This window comes from Rosa rugosa, chromosome 3 (assembly GCF_958449725.1).
Source record: "Rosa rugosa chromosome 3, drRosRugo1.1, whole genome shotgun sequence".
Taxonomy (NCBI): domain Eukaryota; kingdom Viridiplantae; phylum Streptophyta; class Magnoliopsida; order Rosales; family Rosaceae; genus Rosa; species Rosa rugosa.
Genome location: NC_084822.1, coordinates 49,743,395 through 49,765,106, shown reverse-complemented (window position 1 = coordinate 49,765,106; position 21,712 = coordinate 49,743,395). Strand labels below are relative to the sequence as shown.

The 21,712-nt window shown below is 39.6% G+C and overlaps 5 protein-coding genes across 7 annotated transcripts; 4 read left to right on the top strand and 1 right to left on the bottom strand.

Moving 5' to 3' along the window:
• The first annotated feature begins 3,269 nt into the window (after nucleotides 1–3,269).
• Nucleotides 3,270–7,462, top strand: LOC133740309 (UDP-N-acetylglucosamine transporter UGNT1). Its single transcript, XM_062168237.1, has 10 exons — nucleotides 3,270–3,627; nucleotides 3,863–3,939; nucleotides 4,490–4,654; nucleotides 4,790–4,923; nucleotides 5,621–5,751; nucleotides 5,848–5,892; nucleotides 6,017–6,114; nucleotides 6,597–6,704; nucleotides 6,841–6,897; nucleotides 7,005–7,462. Exons 1-10 carry the CDS (start codon nucleotides 3,444–3,446, stop codon nucleotides 7,077–7,079), a joined length of 1,074 nt encoding a protein of 357 aa, XP_062024221.1. The 5' UTR covers nucleotides 3,270–3,443; the 3' UTR covers nucleotides 7,080–7,462.
• Nucleotides 7,463–8,034: 572 nt separating this feature from the next.
• On the top strand, nucleotides 8,035–10,948 carry LOC133739509 (uncharacterized). Its single transcript, XM_062167294.1, has 5 exons — nucleotides 8,035–8,653; nucleotides 9,131–9,230; nucleotides 9,455–9,554; nucleotides 10,291–10,376; nucleotides 10,567–10,948. The coding sequence occupies exons 1-5, from the start codon at nucleotides 8,449–8,451 to the stop codon at nucleotides 10,928–10,930; spliced, it is 855 nt and encodes a 284-aa protein (XP_062023278.1). The 5' UTR covers nucleotides 8,035–8,448; the 3' UTR covers nucleotides 10,931–10,948.
• A 367-nt stretch (nucleotides 10,949–11,315) lies between these two features.
• Nucleotides 11,316–12,236, top strand: LOC133739511 (ATP synthase subunit b', chloroplastic). Its single transcript, XM_062167295.1, has one exon. It carries the CDS (start codon nucleotides 11,450–11,452, stop codon nucleotides 12,083–12,085), a length of 636 nt encoding a protein of 211 aa, XP_062023279.1. The 5' UTR covers nucleotides 11,316–11,449; the 3' UTR covers nucleotides 12,086–12,236.
• Nucleotides 12,237–13,381: 1,145 nt separating this feature from the next.
• Nucleotides 13,382–17,802, top strand: LOC133739508 (protein KINASE OF THE OUTER CHLOROPLAST MEMBRANE 1). 3 transcript variants are annotated; one of them, XM_062167292.1, is made up of 5 exons: nucleotides 13,382–13,533; nucleotides 14,419–14,791; nucleotides 14,884–14,975; nucleotides 15,073–15,546; nucleotides 16,609–17,802. In XM_062167292.1, the coding sequence occupies exons 2-5, from the start codon at nucleotides 14,426–14,428 to the stop codon at nucleotides 17,570–17,572; spliced, it is 1,896 nt and encodes a 631-aa protein (XP_062023276.1). In that variant the 5' UTR covers nucleotides 13,382–13,533; nucleotides 14,419–14,425; the 3' UTR covers nucleotides 17,573–17,802. The 3 variants fall into 3 exon arrangements, with proteins under 3 accessions (XP_062023276.1, XP_062023275.1, XP_062023277.1); XM_062167291.1 differs by having other exon boundaries at nucleotides 13,425–13,582; XM_062167293.1 differs by lacking the exon at nucleotides 13,382–13,533 and adding an exon at nucleotides 13,568–13,589.
• Nucleotides 17,803–18,070: 268 nt separating this feature from the next.
• Nucleotides 18,071–21,180, bottom strand: LOC133739506 (uncharacterized). Its single transcript, XM_062167284.1, has 2 exons — nucleotides 20,951–21,180; nucleotides 18,071–20,540 (listed from the first exon to the last, which is right to left on the bottom strand). The coding sequence occupies exons 1-2, from the start codon at nucleotides 21,011–21,013 to the stop codon at nucleotides 18,294–18,296; spliced, it is 2,310 nt and encodes a 769-aa protein (XP_062023268.1). The 5' UTR covers nucleotides 21,014–21,180; the 3' UTR covers nucleotides 18,071–18,293.
• Between the last annotated feature and the right edge of the window lie 532 nt (nucleotides 21,181–21,712).

The following is a 21,712-nucleotide window of genomic DNA, read 5'->3' as shown; positions in this document are numbered from 1 at the left end:
CGTTGATTGCAATGATTACGATACTCTCACCAGTTAAACACCTCTTCATCTTTTCAAAAAAAAAAAAACACCTCTTCGATCATTTCCCCCATTAAACTACTAAAGGATTCTCTTTGTCGGAGTTTACATCTCTAAACCCAATAATCCTCTAGGTGATCGAAGATTGGAGAGAGAAACCAAGAAGCACAGAGGATCGGAAATGACCTCAACAATTGGACAAAACAGGATACGTTTGGTGCCGGCCGGTAACCTGTTCGACGAACTGCGTCTGTAGGCTAGGGTTTGCCCTTTGCAGAGGGAACTCAGGGCAGTAGTACCAGTACTAGTAGTGCTGCTGCTTAATTGTTCGGAGCAGGGAAAGGGTATCCCCCTTGTGAAGTCCACGTGACGATGAGCATGGGGCAGGACATGTTGGGGTCTTCACGTACAGTTCGAACCCCGCTTGTTCAATGTGGCTGAACCCACAGCCCTCAATGACCGGTCGGTAGTCCTGTCTGGACTGCGCTCGTGTGTAGTGATGGTGGAACCCTAGTGGGACTCGATAATGTAGCACAATTTAAGTCCCTGTTCAATCATGCTTTTGCTGGCTTTCATGATCTGACCGAACACATTAACCCAGTGTCAGATTTATCAAGTTTGAGTAAGTTGATGACTAGTACTGCATACGTTGATGACAAAAATATCCTAGCAATGGGTTACTTGTGACATAAGTTGATAATATTCACAACAATTTTACTCGAGTGTGGATACCTAACTAATTGATTTTCAAGTTTGGCCTTTGGCGCATATGGAGTAATATGTTGCAATGTTAGACTACTCGATTTTGAATATATTTTGTTGTTAGATTGTCATTCGGATTCTCCAGTTTTATTATTATTTACATTTAATTTGTACGTTAAACGGTTTGATTGATAATAAGGAAAAGTAAAATACCCACATGATAGACGTAGATGGAGTAGGAACCTTGACGAATTCTCATTCAATGTACCCATGGAATGACATCATATGTGAATAATTCATAGGCCAAAGTTTAATATTTGACCTAGCTTCTCCAATAGCGTCAAGGGTTTGAATAAAATGGTTCTAGACATGCCTAGCTAGAGAGGGCCAACTCCATAAAACCAGGGGACCAAATTCATGGCATTGATGGGTTTAGATATGCAGCTGTTCATGAACTTCACCAGTTTACCCGAATTACTGAATTAGCCAGACATTTGAATATCTTGGTGAAATTGGAGCCTTAATTTGTGCAATAATCTAATGGTAGCACTCAATCACTCGTCCTTAGCTAGCTAACTAAGTCTAAAGTCTGTCCAGTCCATTTTCATGTCACCCTCCCCTTAGAAAAATGCAACAATATTGCCCCACTGGCATGCGTGCTTTGAACTTTGAAGATGTTAGTGGAAGTGGGAAGCAAGTTTTGGCTCGAAGCAGCACTATTCAATGTTCGTGTTCATATTCTTATTCTTATCTTTTAGAGAGGTCCCCTCGCACTCACTACATGAAGTTTCCATGGCTGGAGATATTCGAAGATGCTTCAATTCGACCTCCTTGGATTTTGGGGCAAGAGTTGCCTCTAGTGATAGTGACTATTAATGGCCTCAACTCTCAAATCAAAGTACTTGTGTTTTTCATCATGTCCTGCATGTTCACTATCTAAATGGCATTTCCAAATCTAAGCTATATATGCAGCCTAGCAGAAGCAGTCTTTGTAATCTGGGGACATGAGAATCATCACACCACTTTGCTTGGTTTCCTTTAAGATCATGGAGAGGAACATGTCTGTCCCTTTGGATGAAAATGTAGAATCAAACTTTCCCGTACGGTTTCGCGATCAATGATCCATCAAACTCTACTCAAAGGAAGTAGCTAGGGTGTAACAACAGTTGATGGATTCATTAACTTAATTTTGTCAAATGTCGGAATGAAAACTTCATTTGTAAGAGAAATTAAGCATCAAAGACATACCTAATTACTTTGAGTTTATGAAGCATCATATTATTTATCTTTTATGTGCACCCCCCTGAAGAAAAATTAAAAAAGTTTTTATTTCTGATAGTCTATATTTGCTGTTCTGTGATAAATATTATCGAAATTGTATTGGAATTTGATATAAGAAATTCTTCTAGATCAATATATATCATGGATTATGTACATTATCTATTCTCACACGCACCTCCTCACATAATTAGCACGTAACCATTCATTTATGTCGGTGTATATAACCAAAAACATGCATTTAAGAATTTTTCAGTGACACAATAAGTGGGTATATGAAAAACTTGAACCAGATTGATACTCGATCATGTGAACTTGAACTAGATAATTAGATTCCTTACGGTAATCAGACGCAGCAGGTTGAATAACTTAACGGCCGCAAAAGGTCATTTCATTGAGGGGTAGTTGGGACACCAACAACAAACTTTTAACTATCATGTCTTGTTTTTACACACCATGGGGTAATTTACGTCCTAAGATTCTTTGCCATGTTCTAAAACTTTCTTTCAAGTTTTGTTTTCTACAATCATCATCATCAAAAGCTTTGAACTCACTACTCAAGGACGCCAAGCTTTCATCATTAGTTCCTGTTTTAAATCCTTTTCTGTTTCAACGGGGTCTGGAGGAGACTGGAGAGGAAGAAGTAACAGAAAGAGAGAGTGAATTAGTAGAAATTATTTTCAAAACGGGTCCAGATTCAAACATTTCATTACACAATTTCAAGCTTTGTATGATTGATCATGAGTTATAAAACTACAGGGAATTTGAATATCTTTAATGGAATGACATTTTATTTTTAGTCAAAAAGTTGTTCGACATTTAGAATCTCAACAAATTACTGTGAAGAGAAATATCACTAAACTAATAGCTAGTTGGTTTCATGATTTTATTACAGTAAAATGTATACAATAGAGTCAATGAACAACCAATTCATTAGGCCGAATTACTCTATATATTCCAAGTCGCCCAATCCCAATGTGATATTTCAAAAAAAAAAAAAAAAAAAAAAATAGGACCTTCGATTTAAACAAAAATGAATCCGATTTGATTATAGGGTGGTGTCACTATCCAAAGACCAATAACAGCCATACGACGACGTTTCACGAAATAGACTTTTTCCGCGGAAGAAATTTCGTGAATGCGCCACATTGCCGGGTCAACGTCGTCATATTTATCGGGTCGACCCGTATAATGCCCGACTCACATCGAACCGGATCCGCTATTTGTTAGGTTCGGGACCGATTGACCCGACTTTCTTTCTCGTCCTCAGTCCTTCACCTAAAGGTCATAAATCGGACCTGGCCATTTCGACCCGCCCCAGATGGCCTTGATAACCACCACATTTGAATTCCTTATTGAATAGAGATAGTCTCATTTCCCTCACCGTTGAACTCACTCGCCGATCACAAACGACGGAGCCAGAGAGCGACGCTGAGAGCTTAGCGATGCCTGTGAGGGCGTCGAGTTCCGGCAAGAATTTGATGCTGCCGGTATTGGATCCTCCGCGGGACCAAGAGCTAGGCCGGCTCAACGGAGACGACGACGATGAGGAGGAGGAGAAGCTCTTTAAAGGATCCGCCATGACCAGACGTGGAGCCTACGCTGCAATTTCTTACATGGCCTGTGCAGGTATACAACCGCAACGCTCTTGATTCGAGTTTCAAATTTTCAGAGGTGGAAATCAGAATCTTGAAGAGAATTGGAAGGCTTTGATTTGAATTGCTTGCTTGTTTTTGTTCTTAGCTTTTTTATTTGGAGACTCTGTGATTTTTGTTGTGAATTTTTAGATTTTCTGCATTGCTATACCTTTTTTTAAAGGTTTGATGTTGTTTAAATGCTTAATTGTTCATATTTTGTTATGTAGTGTTGTTGGTGATGTTCAACAAAGCAGCACTCTCTTCTTATCGATTCCCTAGTGCAAATGTCATCACACTCTTTCAGGTATGTCGTGCACGATTACGAAGAATAGCTTTGATCTCTTAGTCAGTATTGATGTGACTGCCTGCTTTCTTGTGCTGTTCTGATGTAAAGTATTTTGAGGCAGCTTACTTTGAAATTAAGTGTTTCACTGTTTCTTTAGGGGACATTATGCTTTTAAATTTTAATTATGTGAAGTATAACTATTCCACCAGCTTTGCGGTTCTCGATAGTTAGGTAATAAGTTAGCTAGCTTAAACAGCCACAAAAGGCATGAAAGATTCTGTTTAAGCAATCTAAAACTGTGTTTCAATTTTGCAAAGGAAACTCAAAAAGCCAATACTGACGTTACAGAAAATTTCCGGAGGGCTTGATTTTTTCTTTATAATTTTTTTATAAAGCATTGACATCTGTTTTTTGTATATAGTTATATGCTCACAGAAAGAGAAAAAAAAAAAAAAAGAGTTAGAGGGTTTTGTTACAATGTATATGTATGATAGCCAGGTATGCCTTGTGTTAGTTGTGTAAATGTAGAAAAGAAATAAAACATCTTTATATTTGATTGCAACTGCAGATGATATGTTCATGTTTCTTTCTATATACCTTGAGATGCTGGAAGATGATTACTTTCACAGCTGGGGAATCCTCGGCCTTTTCTGATATCAACACCACAACACTTGTACCGTTGAAGACTTTGAAGAAAACATTTCCTCTTGCTGGAGCCTATTTGCTATACATGGTATATATTTGTAATTTAATGTTGAACATGTTTTTTTTTTTTTTTTTTTTTTTTTTATCGTTAACTCTTAATCAGTAGTTTTCTCAGTTGTATTTGTTATTAATGTCTGCCCATCTATTTATTTCTCCTTGAAAGCTAGCCTCCATGGAGTCTGTCCGTGGAGTAAATGTTCCAATGTACACCACCCTCAGGAGGACTACAGTGGTTTTCACAATGGTGATGGAGTATTTTCTGGCTGGGCAGAGATATACATCTCCTATTGTTGGAAGGTAATTGGGCCATTTTGATGAAGTATATATTTTGTATGTTGATGTCCGTAGGTTCTTAAATTAGGTCTTCTATACGCATCTGCATACATAGCTCTTCCCTAAGGTTCGTAAATTAGGTCTTTAAATGCTGGTAGATTAGAGTTGGCAAGGTGAGAGTGGATGAGATGACAATGTTTCAGCAGTTCATAGTTGGTCACATGAGAAATATGGTCTTATTTAAGGTTCTTAGGAGATGAGAATATGTGTTATGAGAACGTCAATATCTACCTCAACACTACTTCTTTTCTTTATTTTCCTATTTGTAAATTTGATCAATCCACCATGCAGATCTAGTATCTTATATATTGCCATACAATAAATGAGGGGGAAAATGAATGAGTGACACTGCAGTATTGGATGATAGATAACATGACTCCTTAAGGATCTAGTTGGGATTCCCTAGATCGGTGCATGAGTCATAAGCTTGGAAATTGTACAGATGAAATCTGGATCCAGCTTTGTGTCCAACAGTCTGAGTTGATCTCAAATCTTTCCTTATTCTTCTTCCTTTTGCAACTTCACATGCTGGCTGCACTAAATTAGATACATGATTGGCAGAAAAATTGAGTGGTAAACTTGTGATGTTTAGTTAGATTTTACTTTATTGGCCATCTACCTGATTTCCTCATTCAACTGAAATTTTTAAGGTTGTTATCAGTGTTGGACTGATCGTTCTTGGTGCATTTATTGCTGGAGCTCGGGATTTGTCATTTGATGCCTATGGCTATGCTGTTGTCTTCTTATCCAACATCACAACAGCAATATATCTTGCAACTATAGCCCGTATTGGTAGTACATTTGGACTTTTTGGAATTCTTTTACTGCATTTCCTCTTTTCTAGCTTGACATTTTTTGAGATATTGACTGATAATTTCTCTTTGTCAGGGAAATCCAGTGGCCTCAATAGCTTTGGCCTTATGTGGTGTAATGGTATGATAAAAGATCCAAGCCCAACTAATTGGAAACTTGTGTTAATTTAGGCGTTGCGCATAATTAGAACTTAATTAATTAAATTTCCTTTCTGACATAAAGTGATACTTTTTGTCTTTGATAGGAATCATATGTGGACCAGCTTTGCTTGTTTTGACTTTTTTTCATGGTGACCTGAAGACGACGATCAATTTTCCTTATCTGCTGTCACCTGGTTTTATGGTACCTTGTTCACCAACTCCTCTCTACTAATAACTATATACTTGAATGAAATTTAATGCTGCCCTGTTGTTCAATTGAACTTGGACTTGAAGTAGATGTACCATGTTTCATGTTTCATGTAGCATTTCATTGTTCTTCCCCTTCTCCCTTCTAGCTGTCTATGTGGTTGGATTTTATACTTGGAATGTCATGGAGGGAGTGGGGTTGGACAACAGATTTATCTTGTCATGTTCGGCCAGTTCAGCTGTCTGACTGTTCAAATTCTGATCATACAGAATGAGTATTGAAATAATTTATAAAGAATTTATATAGTCACTGTAAGATTGTTGGGAACTTGGCATCAGCCGCATCACATGGATTCAACTGATATCACAGGAACAGACTAAAGTATAGCATGCCTATTTTGCGTCTTGTACTGTTTAAGTACACTCCCAAGTAACTTGAGAGGGTTTTGATTGAGATATATTGTTTCAATATGGCAGGTTGTCTTGCTCTGTTCCTGTGTACTGGCATTCTTCCTGAATTACTGTATATTTCTTAATACAACACTAAATTCAGCACTGACGCAGACAATTTGCGGTAACTTGAAGGTTTGTGTCCACTAAATTTCTGCATCTCCGGGATGTATTACAACATAGTTTAGCAGCCTGTGTACAATATTTTGTTAATTGATCTATTAGTTCTTTATTTGGGCTCTTATATTTTCTGGTTATTATACTGGTATAGGATTTCTTTACCATTGGACTTGGCTGGGTGATATTTGGTGGCCTTCCATTTGATATTGTAAGTGTCAACCGGTTCTCATCCTGACAGTGAAACAATACTGTTAGAAGAAAAGCGTTTGCTTCTTTTTTATGAATGGAAACTGATATATTTCTTTGTATGTGCAGTTGAATGTCATTGGGCAATGTCTCGGTTTTCTTGGTTCTGGATTGTACGCGTACAATAAGCTCATAGGGAAGTAGCATAATCAATGGATGGCTAGTTTTCTCCATTGAAGATGATTAGTTGCTGCCTTTGCCCTTGTTCCCGCTCCAATTTTGGGTTTGTGATTATGGATTCTTAGAAGGGAGAGGCGACTGTTAAAGATAGGAGATTTCTGCTCAGTGGATACACAACTATTAACTGGAAACAAAGCCTGCTTCTTTGGCCTTGTAGTTATTCTTCTACAGGATAGGTATTAGATTAGAAACAATGATGGCAATTTAGTATTGGCAGCTGCTTGCTGATCTAATTTGTTAGACTTGACATTGTATATGATGATTCTCTCTTCTTCCAATGTTTCCAGACACATTATATGCTCAAATTTTGAAGAGATGAAGTTTTGGATAAAAGTATATTAACCACAGATTATCGCTTCATATATAGCAAGAACTGTTTTTCCTGGGAAACTATAACACACCGGCCTTGGGCATTTGCCGGTGAGCTACATATCACCTGTGGTTTAAGCCCCCAGTTGGCCAGTTGCAGAGTCTGAAAACAACTGTTTAATTTCATTTAGCGTCAAAATTCTTGGATGCAATGACTTTAATCGTTGCACTTTCGAAAATGAATGAATTGTGTAGTCTTACAAATTTCCTGTTAAATCATCTGCCACGCTCCATATTTTTGTAAAAAGATAATAAATGAAAAAAATAATTAACGGTATACAAACTGTTAGCGATCGAATAATATTTCTTATCTACAATGTTTGATGAGGTATAAGTTCGAACCCTCTTTTCTCCGAAAATTAGAAGCCAGCAAGTACAATGCTTCGGACGGTAGACAAGTCACCAAGCCAGTATGATTCTCTTGTAATTGGTATAGTAACTTTCTATTTTTTGGAGTAGATATATATATATATTTTTTACTGTTTTACTAAAATAGAGAGGAGCGTGAAAAAGGCGAGACTTCATATAGCTAAATTCTCCATCAACTGTCGTCCCTTCCCTCTGAAACCCCACAAATAACAAAACAAAAGAAAAAAAAAAAAGAGGGAAAAGAAAGAGAGAGGACATCTCCCTCCTCTTTTTTTCATCTCTTTCCCTCTTTTTTCTTTTTCTATTCTCTCTGGAATTACCTCCGACACAAGCTCCGATACCAAAAGCCAAACCCAAACCCTAACCCAGACGCTTCTGGCTTTGCCCTCCTTCCTTCTCCTGCAATTCACCCATTTTTTCAATCGTAAATTTCACAATTGCGAAGCGTGTTCTCCTCCAATGGGAATCTCTCTCTCTCTATTTCCGGTGGCTTAATTTTTTGTTTTTGTTTGTTATAAGCTAGCTAGCTAGCTCGCTCGCTCGTATGGGTTGAGAGGGTTCTTCCTTCTTCTTCTCTCTGTGAGGTTCAGCCACTATGTCTTATAGCGCGTTGAACATCCAAGTTGACGATTTTGCCCCTAGGTTATCATCCTCGTCGGAGCGGCCTCGGCGCTCCCGCTCTATGCCCTTCTCGCCGCTGCTCATCATCGACGGCCTTTCGCGGAAGAGCTTCTCCTACTCGGCTCTCCCTCAGGAGCCGCTCAAGCTCTCCGTTCTCAAATTGGACGGCTCTAGCTTCGGTAATCTTTCTCTCTTGAATTTTTGTGGTGCATTGTGATATTTGATCCTTTTTTTTTTTTTTTTTGAGGTAAAATTTGGTTCAGTTTTACAAGAATGCAGTTAAATTTGGAAAGATTACTCCTCTGATTTTGAATTCCTGGGGTGCATTGATGAATTCTGAGTCATTTTTGTAGTTAAATTTTTGTTTCAATGCGAAAGATTGGTGGAAAGGTTTAGAAATTTTCACCCTGGTGTCATGCGAATTGTTTCCAATTTAATTGTCTAGGCATCTCTTTTGATCTCTATTTTTGTCTGTTTACTTCTTGTTCGAGATTTTGTTCTCATTGTTTCGTGTTTCATTGGTGAGAAGGAAAATAGTTGTGAGCATCTAGGATGTCAACCATATGAATGAAGATTAGGATATCAAACTTAATCTCGTTACGTTCTTTTCTTTTTCTTGAGGATTTGCATGACCTAAGATGTTCAAATTTGCACAGATATTGAGGTTCCCAAGACGGCCACTGTTTCAGAACTGAAGCGGGCGGTGGAGGCGGTTTTCAGTCACATGCCACGGAAGGGACCTGGAAAGATATCATGGTATGTTCACATCATCAATTGTATGTTTTGGAGTAATAGAAAATATTAGCACTCAAATGAATTTCAGATATCTGTTCTATGAAATGTACCTGAAGTGGTTCGCTTACCATGAAAAATTGCATTGGTTATAGTTCTTCAGTTGAGAAGTCCCATTGCACTATCAGACTCTTTCGCATGTATTTTTAACACTTGATTATTTCCTTGTTCAAATATGGTTCATGGAGGCCGCATGTGTGGGGGCATTTCTGCTTGGGATATGCTGGTCAGAAGCTACTCGTTGAAACGGACCATATCAGAGACTATGGCATCAAAGACGGCGATCAGGTTTATGGCAGGTCCCTTGAAGTTTTTAAAATTATCTTTTGTGCAGTTTGTCACTCTTATGCTGATTTGATTGAAATTTATGACTGAGACTTTAGGCTGCCCCTGCAGGCATGATGCATGTCTATAATTTAGAGGTGTAATAACATTGAATCTTCATCTTAAATAGCTCTTAGCATAAATTGTTTTCCCTTCAATTTTCCTGAACTAGGTTGATATAATGATACTTGTGGTTCATTAAGCTGAGATATACTTTATATTTGTTGATCAACTCTAGGTTCTATGGCCTGTTTATAGCTTCGTTGATCCATCTAGTACTAGACTTTCTTGCTAACAAGTGCTTTTGTCAAGTCTCCTGTGTTTTAGCCTGTTTCTATTTGATCTTCTGAAGGCAAAGGCACATTCTTAGTTGATGGTGACATATTGTCATCATTAAGAAGCTGACTCATACGCGTGTTTGACGTATAGTTACATCTTTGTTCTTCCCCATCCTTGTTTCTTTGTTTCTGGATTCATGGGAGGGAGCAAAAGTCCAGCTCTGAGCTCTTGCCATGAGTGTAGTGGTAAAGAGTTTTTACTGGAGCTATAAACCCCCACTTCTTCCCAATCCTCTAACATTTGGCATTGGCCTCCTTTGTCATTTTGACTTTAAACTTCCTTTGTGTAGTACTTCACTCTTTCTTTTCGGAAGTCCCTTCTTTTATGTCAGCTCATTTTATTTTATTTTTGGTATGTGCAGCTAGATTTTGTCCGGCATGTTTCAATCAGCTACATCCTGACAAGGAAGCAATCAAAAAGGCTCTCTGGCCCAAAACATCACAGGAGGTAAGGCTCTCTCTGTTACCATTTCTCTTTTTGTGGATCTAATTAAGTATGTTTTAGCTGAAAATCATGAGACTAGTACAATTCCCCGTTGTGTATTGGGTTCATATGTTCAAAGCATTGCTAAGAAGCAATGCCTCTGTAGTTGTCTTTCATCTGTGTAATTCATGCCGATTCAATTGGGTATATGCAGGTCATTTAGTTTTGACGAGGAAGAACAGAGTGACCTAGAGGAAGAACAGAAGGACAAAGGAGTAGAACAGGATGACGAGGTATACTACAATAGTGATGACATTGAGAATCCAAGGGTGCCAGAGTATGATGATGAACTTTGTGTTGAACACAGTGAGGCCGGGTTTCCGAGCATACTGGGAGAGTGGTTTCCATACTCCAGGTTATCACTGTCACCTGTAGGAGGAGGAAAATCTAGAAGAGGTTCTTCTTGTTCCCCAGGCATAGCCACTGGGTTGTTGCTTGGCTTTAGGAAGATTTTCGGGCTTTGCTTTGAGAAACGCGAGAAACGCTATACTCGAAGGGATATATGGAGAATAGATTAGTAGTCGGCGAAATTATCACTTCCTCAGTGTGTTGTTGTTCTTTACTGCTCTTCCAAAAAGTTATTTTTCTCAAGAATTTTGGAACCCGTTAACCCCAATTACCCGAATTGAGCGAGCTCCTGCGTATGCCCTACTAAACCCCTACAACGATTAGAGTCATTAGGAAACTTAAATTCCTTATTCCTGAGTTTGCCCAGTCTTAATCCAATTTCTCACTCACTCTCTCGTAACTTGATAAATAATCAGTTGTGCTAAATTATCGTTGAATATTTATATTAAAAGAGTTGGGTTTTAGATTTGAGTAGGCTGATCTCACGGCACGTGCGGGGAGAGTCACAGTCCCAGTCACTCACTGATCTCAACTCCTAGCTCACCTCATACCAAAATGAGTGGCAAAGGATGAGATTGGATAACCCCCCTCTCCAACATTTCCACTCACACAAATTACAGACCCTCTCAAAAATCCATAATATCAAAACAAACTAATCCCCATTGAAGAAGAAGAAGAAGAAGCTCGCCATGGCCAACATGATAATGGCCTCCTCCAAAGTCCCAATCTCCTCGGCGGCCATTGCCAAGCCCAAGCTCAAGCTCAAGCTCAAGCTCGTCCCCGTCCAAATCTCCATCATCCCCAAGCTCACCAAACCCCACCTCCTCCAATCCCTCTCCCTAATCGCCGCCACCTCCCTCACCGTCGCGCCGCCGTCCCTCGCCGCCGAGATCGAGAAGGCGGCGCTCTTCGACTTCGACCTGACCCTGCCGATCCAGGCCGTCCAGTTCCTGCTCCTCATGGTGGCCCTCGACAAGATCTACTACTCGCCGCTGGGTAAGTTCATGGACGAGCGCGACGCCGACATCAGGGAGAAGCTGGGGAGCGTGAAGGACACGTCGGCGGAGGTGAAGCAGCTGGAGGAGCAGGGCGTGGCGATCATGAGGGCGGCGAGGGCGGAGATATCGGCGGCGCTGTCGAAGATGAAGAAGGAGACGCAGGCGGAGGTGGAGGTGAAGCTGGCCGAGGGGAGGAAGAAGGTGGAGGCAGAGTTGCAGGAGGCCTTGGGGAAACTGGAGGAGCAGAAGGAGGAGACCTTGAAGTCCTTGGACGCCCAGATTGCTAATCTCAGTGACCAAATTGTCAAGAAGGTTCTTCCTCTGTGATTGCGAGAGTTCTATCTATATATAATGTAAGAATTGAATATATATATATATATATATATATAAATTTGTGTATGGTTTTGGGGACCATGTCCAGGTTAAATGAAAAATTACTCTGCTTCTTCTTATTGCTGTAATCAATAATCTTTCTTGATTTTGCTTGTTCTGGTTTTTCAACACTGGGTGTGAGTGTTTCTAATTGTGTGGAAACTCTCTGGTAAGTATGGATACTGATCAAGACTACATGTATTAGTAAACTAGTTCCGCAAGTTCTGAGCTAGGTTTATCTGTTTGTTTTGGCTAATGGTTCAAGGTGAAGTAGCCTTTGAAGATATGAATCCCTCAAATCTGAACTGGTATTTCAGACACTCCTCCGATCCTCTTCAAATAGCAACTGACTTTGTAGCTGACATGTTTATGGCAATTTTGCTTCCAATCCAAGGCAATTTTGCTTTCAGTTTTTTTTTTTTGAGGTTTAAAGGAATGAGAGGAATGGAAAATTGGTGGTAGTGTGTTGGAGTTTAGTTCAAAGTTGTTATTCGTTTGGCCTAAAGATTAAGCGGGATGATCAGTTGATTACTATATATTTCATCACAAGTTCGGTTGATAGTGATGATTGAGACAACTTAGTTCCAAGTTCTAACTAACATATAATATTCCATTCCCTTTTTATATTATATGTGTATTTTTAAAATCACACCTTATTTGTATCGGACTATCGGATATATGTATGCATTGTTTTTCTATCTCCGGCTAGAGTTTAAATAAGATCACTTCATTTGCATCCTTACGTTCATGCATTGTACATTTTGAATAGTAAAAGTTAGGGAAATTGTTCTTTCAGATAGAGAAACAAGTCTAGAATTTTTCTTTGTGCGCATGGTAGATTTCATTTTAGAACATGACCACATGTGTCTTTCAAAATCAGTAGCTTAGGTCACTCTCAATGTTTTATTTCTTTCTCTATCTCCAGACAGGAATTCCTTGTTAAGGAAGGGTAAAAAAAAAACAAAAGTAACCTCTTAATCTTTATAAGAAAGCTAGGCAATAATATTGTCAAATCCAAAACCTTCAAATTCTAGTAACCTATCCTTCCCCAATCTCTTATAAAAATGGATTATAACTAATCAAAATCCTCACAAAATTGTTTGCCCATATAGACAATCCACCACCCTCTCAATAATTCAATCCATCATTTATTGCTTCTCAAACTCTCCCACATTTGTGAATTTACGAAGAAGTTAACGCACTTGCTTGGCGTGCACACTTCTGGGAGGGACAGGCCGGTAATTTCAGCCAATTAGTAAAATGAATCAGAAAAAAGAAGAAGAAAGAGCTCCGAAATCAGAGGGGCCCAGGCCCAAGTTTCACGGTACCGGCTAACCATAAAGGACCAGAGGAGGGAGGGTAGAGAGACCACTTTCCATTATTACTCTTCTCTCGGATTCTAGGTACCCTTTTTCAGCTCAAGTCTGAATCGTCTCTCTGTTCTTTGTTTCAGTGAGTAGTACTAGTTTTCTGCTTCTGACCCATTTCTGTTATCTATTTGCTGTTTTAGTTAGTTTTTACTTTCCATTCAAGAATTTCAAAGCTAAAAACTGGGAGAAATTTTTGAACTGTGTGCTGACTTTGTACTCTGTCTGATTAAATTCTCTTGTATTGATCAAATGGGTAGAACCCAGTTGGCCTTTTTGTTAATGGGTTACTCTAAATTTCTGCTTAGTTTCTCATATGCGGATCCGTTGAAGCCAGTTTTAGCTTTTTGGATACTTCTGATTAGCTTCTCGTATATACTGATCAATTGGGTAGAGCCAAACACGGGTACCTGGAAATTATGAACTGTTTAGCTATCTGGGTTTTCTGGTTAAAATTCTAATGAAAGGTCTGTGATCTTTTATGTTTTATGCATGTGACTTTGATTTGATCAGTGTTTGGATTTCTTAGTTATGTGCAACTCTTTTTTGTGATGTAAAATGTTGATGTCAAAAGTCTTTCTGTCATATTTGTAAGGTTAGTTTCTTTGAATATGTACGCGGGTGAAGAAAAAAGTGCATGGAATCTAGGGCCTAGTCTGATTATACTGTTCTGTAGTTCATTGTTCGACTATGGCTCAGACAAAGGCATATTGAGTGTGCTACTTTGCGCTTGGCTCAGTGGCATAACTCTATTGTCTTTTTTTTTTTTTTTTTTTTTTTATCGAAACTCTATTGTCAGTTCTCTCAGATAATCTTGTAATTAGCAGATTTATAGCAATCATTTGTAATTGCATTTTCATTTTCTTATTTAGGTTTTTATTTATTTGCAAACTTTTCAATGATCAATTCAATTCACTGCAGATCAAAGATGGATAAACATGTTGTTCCTGCTCAACCGTTAGCATCATTTGAGTATGAGTACGTGGATACTAATCCTGATCGTCTAAGAACTGTTGTAGCCTCTTCAGACCAGAAAAGTGCATGGATTGAACCTGCAAAGTTGAAACTGAGACACAGGATTGGGAGGGGACCCTTTGGTGATGTCTGGTTAGCAACCCATCATCAGTCAACTGAAGATTATGATGAGTATCATGAGGTGGCTGTCAAGATGTTTCAACCAATCAAAGAGGACAACATGAAGGCTGTGTTGGATAAACTTGAAGATGTTTTTTATAAGTGTCAAGGGGTAGAAGGTCTGTGTCGGCTACATGGAACTTCAATTATCAATGGAAAGGTAAGTCACCTTTTTGTATTAAGCACTTTATGAAGATTTTCTTACCTGTATGAATTCTGGCTTGCTAAGAGCATTTTGGGCTGTCATCTCAGATATGCATTGTAATGAAATTATACGAGGGATCCATTGGTGACAAAATGGCTCATCTCAAAGGAGGGAAGCTCTCACTTCTTGATGTTTTGAGGTGATTTTTGTCTTGATGAGATAGTAAATAATGCTCCTTTTTACTAACTGTCAAAGCTTTAGTCGGTCAATCCTTACTTGTGCTATTGGTTACACAGGTATGGAATCACATTGGCTATGGGGATTTCCGAACTGCACTCTAGAGAGATCTTGGTTCTTAATCTCAAACCTTGTAATGTTCTTTTAAATGAAAATGACCAAGCAATTATTGGAGATTTTGGTATTCCTTATCTATTGCTTGGCATTCCATTGGTAAGCTCAGACATGACTCGGAGGATTGGAACTCCAAACTACATGGCACCTGAACAATGGCAACCAGAAGTAAGAGGTCCAATATCCTTTGAGACTGACTCATGGGGTTTTGGGTGCGTCATTGTAGAAATGTTGACTGGTGTGCGGCCTTGGTGTGGAAAATCTGTTGATGAAATACATTTTTCAGTTGTCAGAAAGCAAGAAAAACCAGACATACCTAGTGGCCTTCCTCCTGCAATTGAGAATATTCTTCTTGGCTGCTTTGAGTATGACTTACGGAGTCGTCCTTCAATAATGGACATATTGAATGCTTTCAAAAGGTATGAATCTGTATCTGATTTGAGTTTCTGAGACAAAAAGTACTTTTCATATAATAGGTGCCTTTCTAGGTAGTTGCAGGTGCTCCTCTAGGCTGCATTTTTCTTATGTTTCTCTTCAGGTCCTGGGTTTTTTCAGGGGTATACAGTGTCTCCTTTTAGCTTTTTGATAAGTAGAGAGAACAATTTGTATTTAGACTTGTGCTGATTGCCTAACTATTCTACTCTACTGAAGGGTTAGATTGTTGGATTAACTTATTATGCTGTGGCCATTATAGAACACCTTAGGATATGAGGCTCTCCTCATGTTGCATGCTTGCATATGTTTGTTAGTAACTTAGTATAAGATTGAAGTCTTGGTGCCATGTACTTGGTTAAGCATTAGGATTCTTAATTACCCAAATCAGAAGTTGCATGTACAATACACAGGGTTGGACAATATCTAGTATTGACTTTTAAGGTATATCTGGGAATGTCTTGTGCAGAAGAAGTCCTGTCATTGTTTCTTGTGTTCATATATTTCCTTTAAACTTGGAGAGATCTAAAATTTAGTATCTCAATTGAAGTTATGGGTACTTTTTCTTATTGTAAGCAGTGAACTCAGGTCCATGTTAAACACCATCTTCATTTAGGGAACAGACAAGTGCTTTACAAAGTACAGACAAATTTTTATTGATCTTGTGCTGGTCAAATCAACATGCCTTATGCTTAAATACGTCATTATCAGGCAAGAATATATTATTGTGGAAGCAATAATGCTGTATGAACTACTTGTATACAAAGCAGAATTTTAAAACAAGATGTGAAGATGTATGCCAACTGAAGGCAACATTTCTTGTCATCATTGAAAATAGAAAGAAAATTGCATGTATAAACTGTGCATACATTGATGTTTAAAACACAGGATTGGTAAATATTACAAAAGTAGGCAGATGCGGTCACTCTTCATATGGTGATTGCTTATTGTTTGAGTTGATATGCTAGTTATCTAATCAAAAGGTCATGTAGATTCTTTCTTGTTTACCACTTGTGGTCATATGTTATTAATTGCTACCATGTTAACAGCTTGCAGAATGCAGTCAGTGACGTAGACTGGACATATGTCGGGAATAGAGCAATCACAGAGAAATCGAGTAGCACTGGTTACACTGAGTGGTTTCTTTCAAAGGATCATCTGCTGGTGGGTGACATAGTTCGTTCCAGAAAGTCACCAAACTCCTGCAAGCCTGAAAACATGGATGTTCCGGAAGGCACAGTGGTGGGTATAGAACATGATACGGAGCAACATGGGTTTGTCTTGGTGAGGGTCCATGGCATCCATGACCCATTGAGGGTTCATGCTTCAACTCTGGAGCGGGTTACTTTTGGCTTGGCAGCTGGTGACTGGGTACGCTTGAAGAAGGAAGACAAGAAACACTCGCCAGTAGGTATTCTCCATTCCATCAATCGAGACGGTAGTGTAGCTGTTGGATTTATAGGGTTGGAAACTCTTTGGAAGGGAACTTCTTCAGAGTTTCAGATGGCAGAATCTTATTGTGTGGGTCAATTTGTTAGGCTGAAAGCCAATGTTCTGAGTCCTCGATTCGAATGGCCTCGTAAGACGGGAGGGAAATGGGCTACTGGTAAGATATGGTGGATCCTACCAAATGGGTGCCTTGTTGTGAAGTTCCCAGGAATACTGACTTTGGGGCATGAAAACTCAACATTTGTGGCTGATCCTGCAGAGGTCGAATCAGTTACATTTGAGACTTGTCCAGGAATGGTGAAGAAGTACCAACATCTTGAGGATTTTCATTGGGCAGTGAGGCCAATTCTGATTGCATTGGGCCTATTTACAGCCATGAAGACGGGTATCTGTATTGGTACAAAAATTGGGAAGTGTAAAGCGAAGAAACGATGGAGTGCAGCTATACAGGATGAGAGTCACCATTTGGATGGTCAGAATTCAGGAAATCCAGCTTGGAAGAATCCGGTGACAAAGATCCTTTTCAGAGAAGGTGGCAGTTCTGCCACAGGTCTTGCTCGGTAGCTTTATGTCCCCGTTCATCTGCCCAGAGCTAGCTAAACTTGCTATAATATGTCATCCAGATCTGGCGTAACTAGACTATTGGTTAGCATAGGGCAATTTACTCCTTAACTTAAGCTGAAGAGCAGTATAAACCAGTATCATGTCAACTTTAGGGCAAACAAGTTTCGCTCTGTTGTGTATATAATTGTATATATCTTATCAGTTTATTTGCATTGTTTAATTTAGCTCAATGCCTGCTCCTGAACTTCGGGGGAATCCAAACCCAAATTGGAGGTGAAGCGATTCTCTTTCTGTTTGTTTCCCTGGCCTGCACTAGAATATGTATATCATTTGTTTCCCTGGCCTGCACTAGAATATGTATATCATTGCTTCAGCGTTCTCCTTGGAATTTGCTTGCAAAAAAAGGATGTCTATAATGCTTGATTCAAATTTTATCTGAGAACTTGATATATAAGAGAATCTTGTTGAAAGAAATGCAAGTGTTATATACATTTGAAGGAAAAAAAAAATTGGAGAAGGCCCAAAACACCATTATACCACTCTTAAGCTGCATTGTACAACGAAGAACGAAGAGATACGGCTTATACATCATCTGGATAAAAATTTAAATGGTGAAATAATGCTACAACAGTAGAACAAAATCTATGACTCTAGCAAATCTAAGAAGATAGATCAGTTGGAAATCTATACATAAAATTAGGTCACTTGCTTTGAATTAGCTCTATTGGCATGCCGGTCCTGCAGTTACAACAATGCCAGCCTCTTTCACTAGCGTATCAGTCAAAGCTGAAATCCGAGCCACTTCTGTTGTAACCACAACTAAACATTTGTCATTCCCCACGGAACTTGTACTGGTATCACCATCAGCCTCAATGCTCAGGCTAGCTTTATTCAGAAACTCCCCACTCAACTCTGCAAGTTTCTGAAGTGCGCTGGTTGCAGCTTCAACTTCCAATTGTGCTGCCTCGAGTTGAAGCTTCTCTATTGCCAACTCTCCTATACTTTTCTCTCCTAATCTCTCTTGAACCAAAGCATATAGCTTTCTCAGATCATTAGCATCTTCCAACTCTTCTTTCATCTTCTTTACTTCTTCTTCTTTTGCTTCTAGTCTTCCAAGAACCATCTTCAGCTCCTCATCCTTCATTGTGAGAGCCCCCTGAGATGCTAGGACCTCCATTTCTTTTCTTCTTAAGCTGTCCCTAGCTGATTCCAGCTCAGTTTCGAGCTGTAAGATCTGCAACCTCAATTCATCAGTTGGTTTCTCCAGTAGTTGGTGCAGAAACTCATGGCCCATGTCATCAAATGATTTGGATGCATAGTAGTCTTCATCCTTGATAGATCTAACCAATTTATCAGTGAGCTCTGCTATCCGTTCTACCACAGTTTCGGCTTCTGAAAATTTCAGCTTTGTATCATCCAACTCATCTTGCATTGTGTGTACATGTTCATCTTTCTCCTTGAGCAAGGCAGTTGCTTGAATAAGCTGCTCCTCTTTACTAGTCAAAAGCATCTTCAGCTCTGCAACTTCATTGTTGACTTCCTCAAGCTTATTCCTTGCATTTAGAAGTTCCAAATCCTTTTCCTCCAAAATGAGCTTATGAGTAGCCAGCTCAGATTTTAAATGCTGAATTTCGAGTTTAGCCTCCACCACTTCCGACTCTTTAACCTGAAGAAGATCGCGCATTTCCCCAAATTCAGCAGTTTTCTTGTGCAGCTTCTTTTGGAGAGCAGAAATCTCATTGATGGCCTGCTGCAGAGAGTATCTCTCTTTCTTCAACACCTCCTCTAAATCTTCCATAAGCTCCTTCTCCATGGACAATTCCCTCTCAAGCTCCTTGTTTTGAGCCTCTGCAACCCTAAGCTTTGCTCTTTCACTCTCTACTTCTATGTGGGCATCTTTCAGAGTTGTTAAGTAAGACATAACACTTCTCTTCTGGTCTTCAAGTTCTTCCAATTGATTTTCCAGAAGACCCTCTCGTTCTTCCATTTTCTGTCTAGAGGAAGCAAGAGCTTTCTGGGAGGAAACCAACTCAGACTTCACATCAATGAGAAGATTCTTCACCCTTCTAAAATCCTCTAAAGTTTCATTGGCTTTTCCAGCATGTCTAGATACTTCCTCCGCTAGTTTCTTAAGCTCTTCCTGTGCCAATAACCACTCCATTGTCTGCTTCTCCAAGTTTTCTTGTGAAACTTTTAGCTTCTCCTCTTCAAGTTTCCTCTGCGTCTGAGAAACTTCCAACTCTTCTTCTTTCTCTAGTATAGCTCTCCGGAGTCCTTGAATCTCCACATCTTGTCTCTTGACAACTTCATTGGCTTCATTCAGCAACTGAGCCTTAGATCTAAGTTCAGAGTCAGTCTTGGCAGCATCTTCACTCATTTTCAACAATTCATCTCTCATTTTATCCAATTCCTCTTCTTTCAAAGAAAGTGCTGACTGCGTAGCCGCAACCTCCTGGTCTCTCTCTCGAAGCTGAAGCTTTATGTCTTCTATATAGCTGGCTTGAGAAGCTAAGTCCAGATTAGCCCGCTTCAGTTCGTCCTCCATTTTCTCATACCTAGAACAAGCTGCAGCAGTTTCTTTCTCCCGCCGCTCCAGCCCCTCCTTTGTGCGGTTCAATTCAAGGTGCTCCAGGAAAACCAGTCTTTCAGCATCCTGCAAATCTTCTTCCTTCTTCTTCAATGCTGCCAATGCCGCGTGAAGGTCATCCTCCAGGGTTTCAAGATTGAACCCGAGCTGGACATCCTGCGGATGACGAGAATTTCTGCTCATCTGTTCTTCCAGCTTCTGTGTCTGCGCAAACAATCTTTCCAGGAGAATCCTTGCAGGTTCAGACGCTCCATTGCCACTAATACTCGACCTCCTGTCATTTAAGACAGATTTACAGATTCTCAAGGAAGCGCCTCTTCGTTTCGCACTGGTTGTACACGCTACTCTACTCTGCTTCCCATTGACTCTAACAGAACACAACTGCAGAAATGTCGCAAGCGTATAAGTAACACTAACTAGCCTTCTGATTAGGAACCAATCAAGCCACAAGAAGATGCATTTTTTAGAGTCAAAACTGAATAAAGCAGCGATGTCATAAACAGAGGAATTGGTTGGACCTAGCCACATTAATTTGAATCCCTATAATTGTAAAAAAAAAAAAAAAAAAAAGCCTAAGATTTGAAAATAGCTGGATTAGACAGAAAATGTAGCTAGGTAAATTCATCGAAACTATAAACCCTAGAATTTACAGCAATTGGTACTATTCATTTGAACAGTATAAATTCCTAAATTTCTTTCTCACCACCTAATCTTCTCTGCTCTCGTTCACACACAGAACCACAATATACATAGATAGATGTAGATATAGGGGAGAGAGAGAGAGAGAGAACCTTGCAGTAGGGTTGAGAAGAGGTGGCGGCGAGATTGGAGCGGGTGGCGGCTGACAAGGCCATGATGGTTTGGTTCAACTCTGTGACTCCACCATCGCCGTTGGATCAATTTATGCCTCTGACCAATCGTCAATCACCAATTTCCGACAAATTAATCGGAGAATCTCTCCCTTCTTTGTGTAGCAGTAGCAGCACAAAAGAAAAGAAAAGAAAATAGCCAAAAAAACAAAGAGTCCTACGTGATCTTTTTCCCAAAAAAAAAAAAAGAGTTCCTACGTGGCAAGAGGAGTGATTCTGTGTTTGCCGGACTCAGGAGTGTTGGGCGGTGCCTACCTCCCACTTGGCGTTATTCTGCTGATCCCCCCGCTCGCACGAAAGTGAGATTTGAAAAGCTTCTGCTTTTCCAGTGACACGTGGCCAGACCAGGCTAGAACTAATTTGGAAATTTTATCGACTCAAGAATTGAAAATTTGGACTTATATTCATTATGGATCATGTTTAGGATTCGAGGTTTAGTTGTCCAAATATGGGGCTGCTGCTTTTCTTGCTCCGCCTTGGGCCCCCATGCAGTGAAAAAATACGAAGCCCATGACAGCTCCATTGCCAACACAGACTACGAAGCCCATATAAAGTTTCTTGTTACTTGCACTACTTGGTCAGAAGACTCGGAACTCAGAACTAGATGAGTTTATCTTTAATAATTAGTCATGGACTGCGAAATCTAAACATCCATTATTGTAAATAAGTACAAATTCTATAAGC

What these genes read in the sequence shown, in the direction of transcription:
- LOC133739506 (XM_062167284.1), bottom strand. Translation starts at nt 21,013, where the DNA reads ATGGCCTTGTCAGCCGCCACCCGCTCCAATCTCGCCGCCACCTCTTCT. An exon ending in CTTCTCAACCCTACTGCAAG is followed by an intron (nt 20,541 to 20,950) that starts GTTCTCTCTCTC and finishes ACATTTCTGCAG; the next exon opens with TTGTGTTCTGTTAGAGTCAA.
- LOC133740309 (XM_062168237.1), top strand. Translation starts at nt 3,444, where the DNA reads ATGCCTGTGAGGGCGTCGAGTTCCGGCAAGAATTTGATGCTGCCGGTA. An exon ending in TTCTTACATGGCCTGTGCAG is followed by an intron (nt 3,628 to 3,862) that starts GTATACAACCGC and finishes TTTGTTATGTAG; the next exon opens with TGTTGTTGGTGATGTTCAAC. An exon ending in TGGCCTTATGTGGTGTAATG is followed by an intron (nt 5,893 to 6,016) that starts GTATGATAAAAG and finishes TGTCTTTGATAG; the next exon opens with GAATCATATGTGGACCAGCT.
- LOC133739508 (XM_062167292.1), top strand. Translation starts at nt 14,426, where the DNA reads ATGGATAAACATGTTGTTCCTGCTCAACCGTTAGCATCATTTGAGTAT. An exon ending in CTTCAATTATCAATGGAAAG is followed by an intron (nt 14,792 to 14,883) that starts GTAAGTCACCTT and finishes CTGTCATCTCAG; the next exon opens with ATATGCATTGTAATGAAATT. An exon ending in TCACTTCTTGATGTTTTGAG is followed by an intron (nt 14,976 to 15,072) that starts GTGATTTTTGTC and finishes TTGGTTACACAG; the next exon opens with GTATGGAATCACATTGGCTA.
- LOC133739509 (XM_062167294.1), top strand. Translation starts at nt 8,449, where the DNA reads ATGTCTTATAGCGCGTTGAACATCCAAGTTGACGATTTTGCCCCTAGG. An exon ending in ATTGGACGGCTCTAGCTTCG is followed by an intron (nt 8,654 to 9,130) that starts GTAATCTTTCTC and finishes AAATTTGCACAG; the next exon opens with ATATTGAGGTTCCCAAGACG. An exon ending in GGCCCAAAACATCACAGGAG is followed by an intron (nt 10,377 to 10,566) that starts GTAAGGCTCTCT and finishes GGGTATATGCAG; the next exon opens with GTCATTTAGTTTTGACGAGG.
- LOC133739511 (XM_062167295.1), top strand. Translation starts at nt 11,450, where the DNA reads ATGGCCAACATGATAATGGCCTCCTCCAAAGTCCCAATCTCCTCGGCG.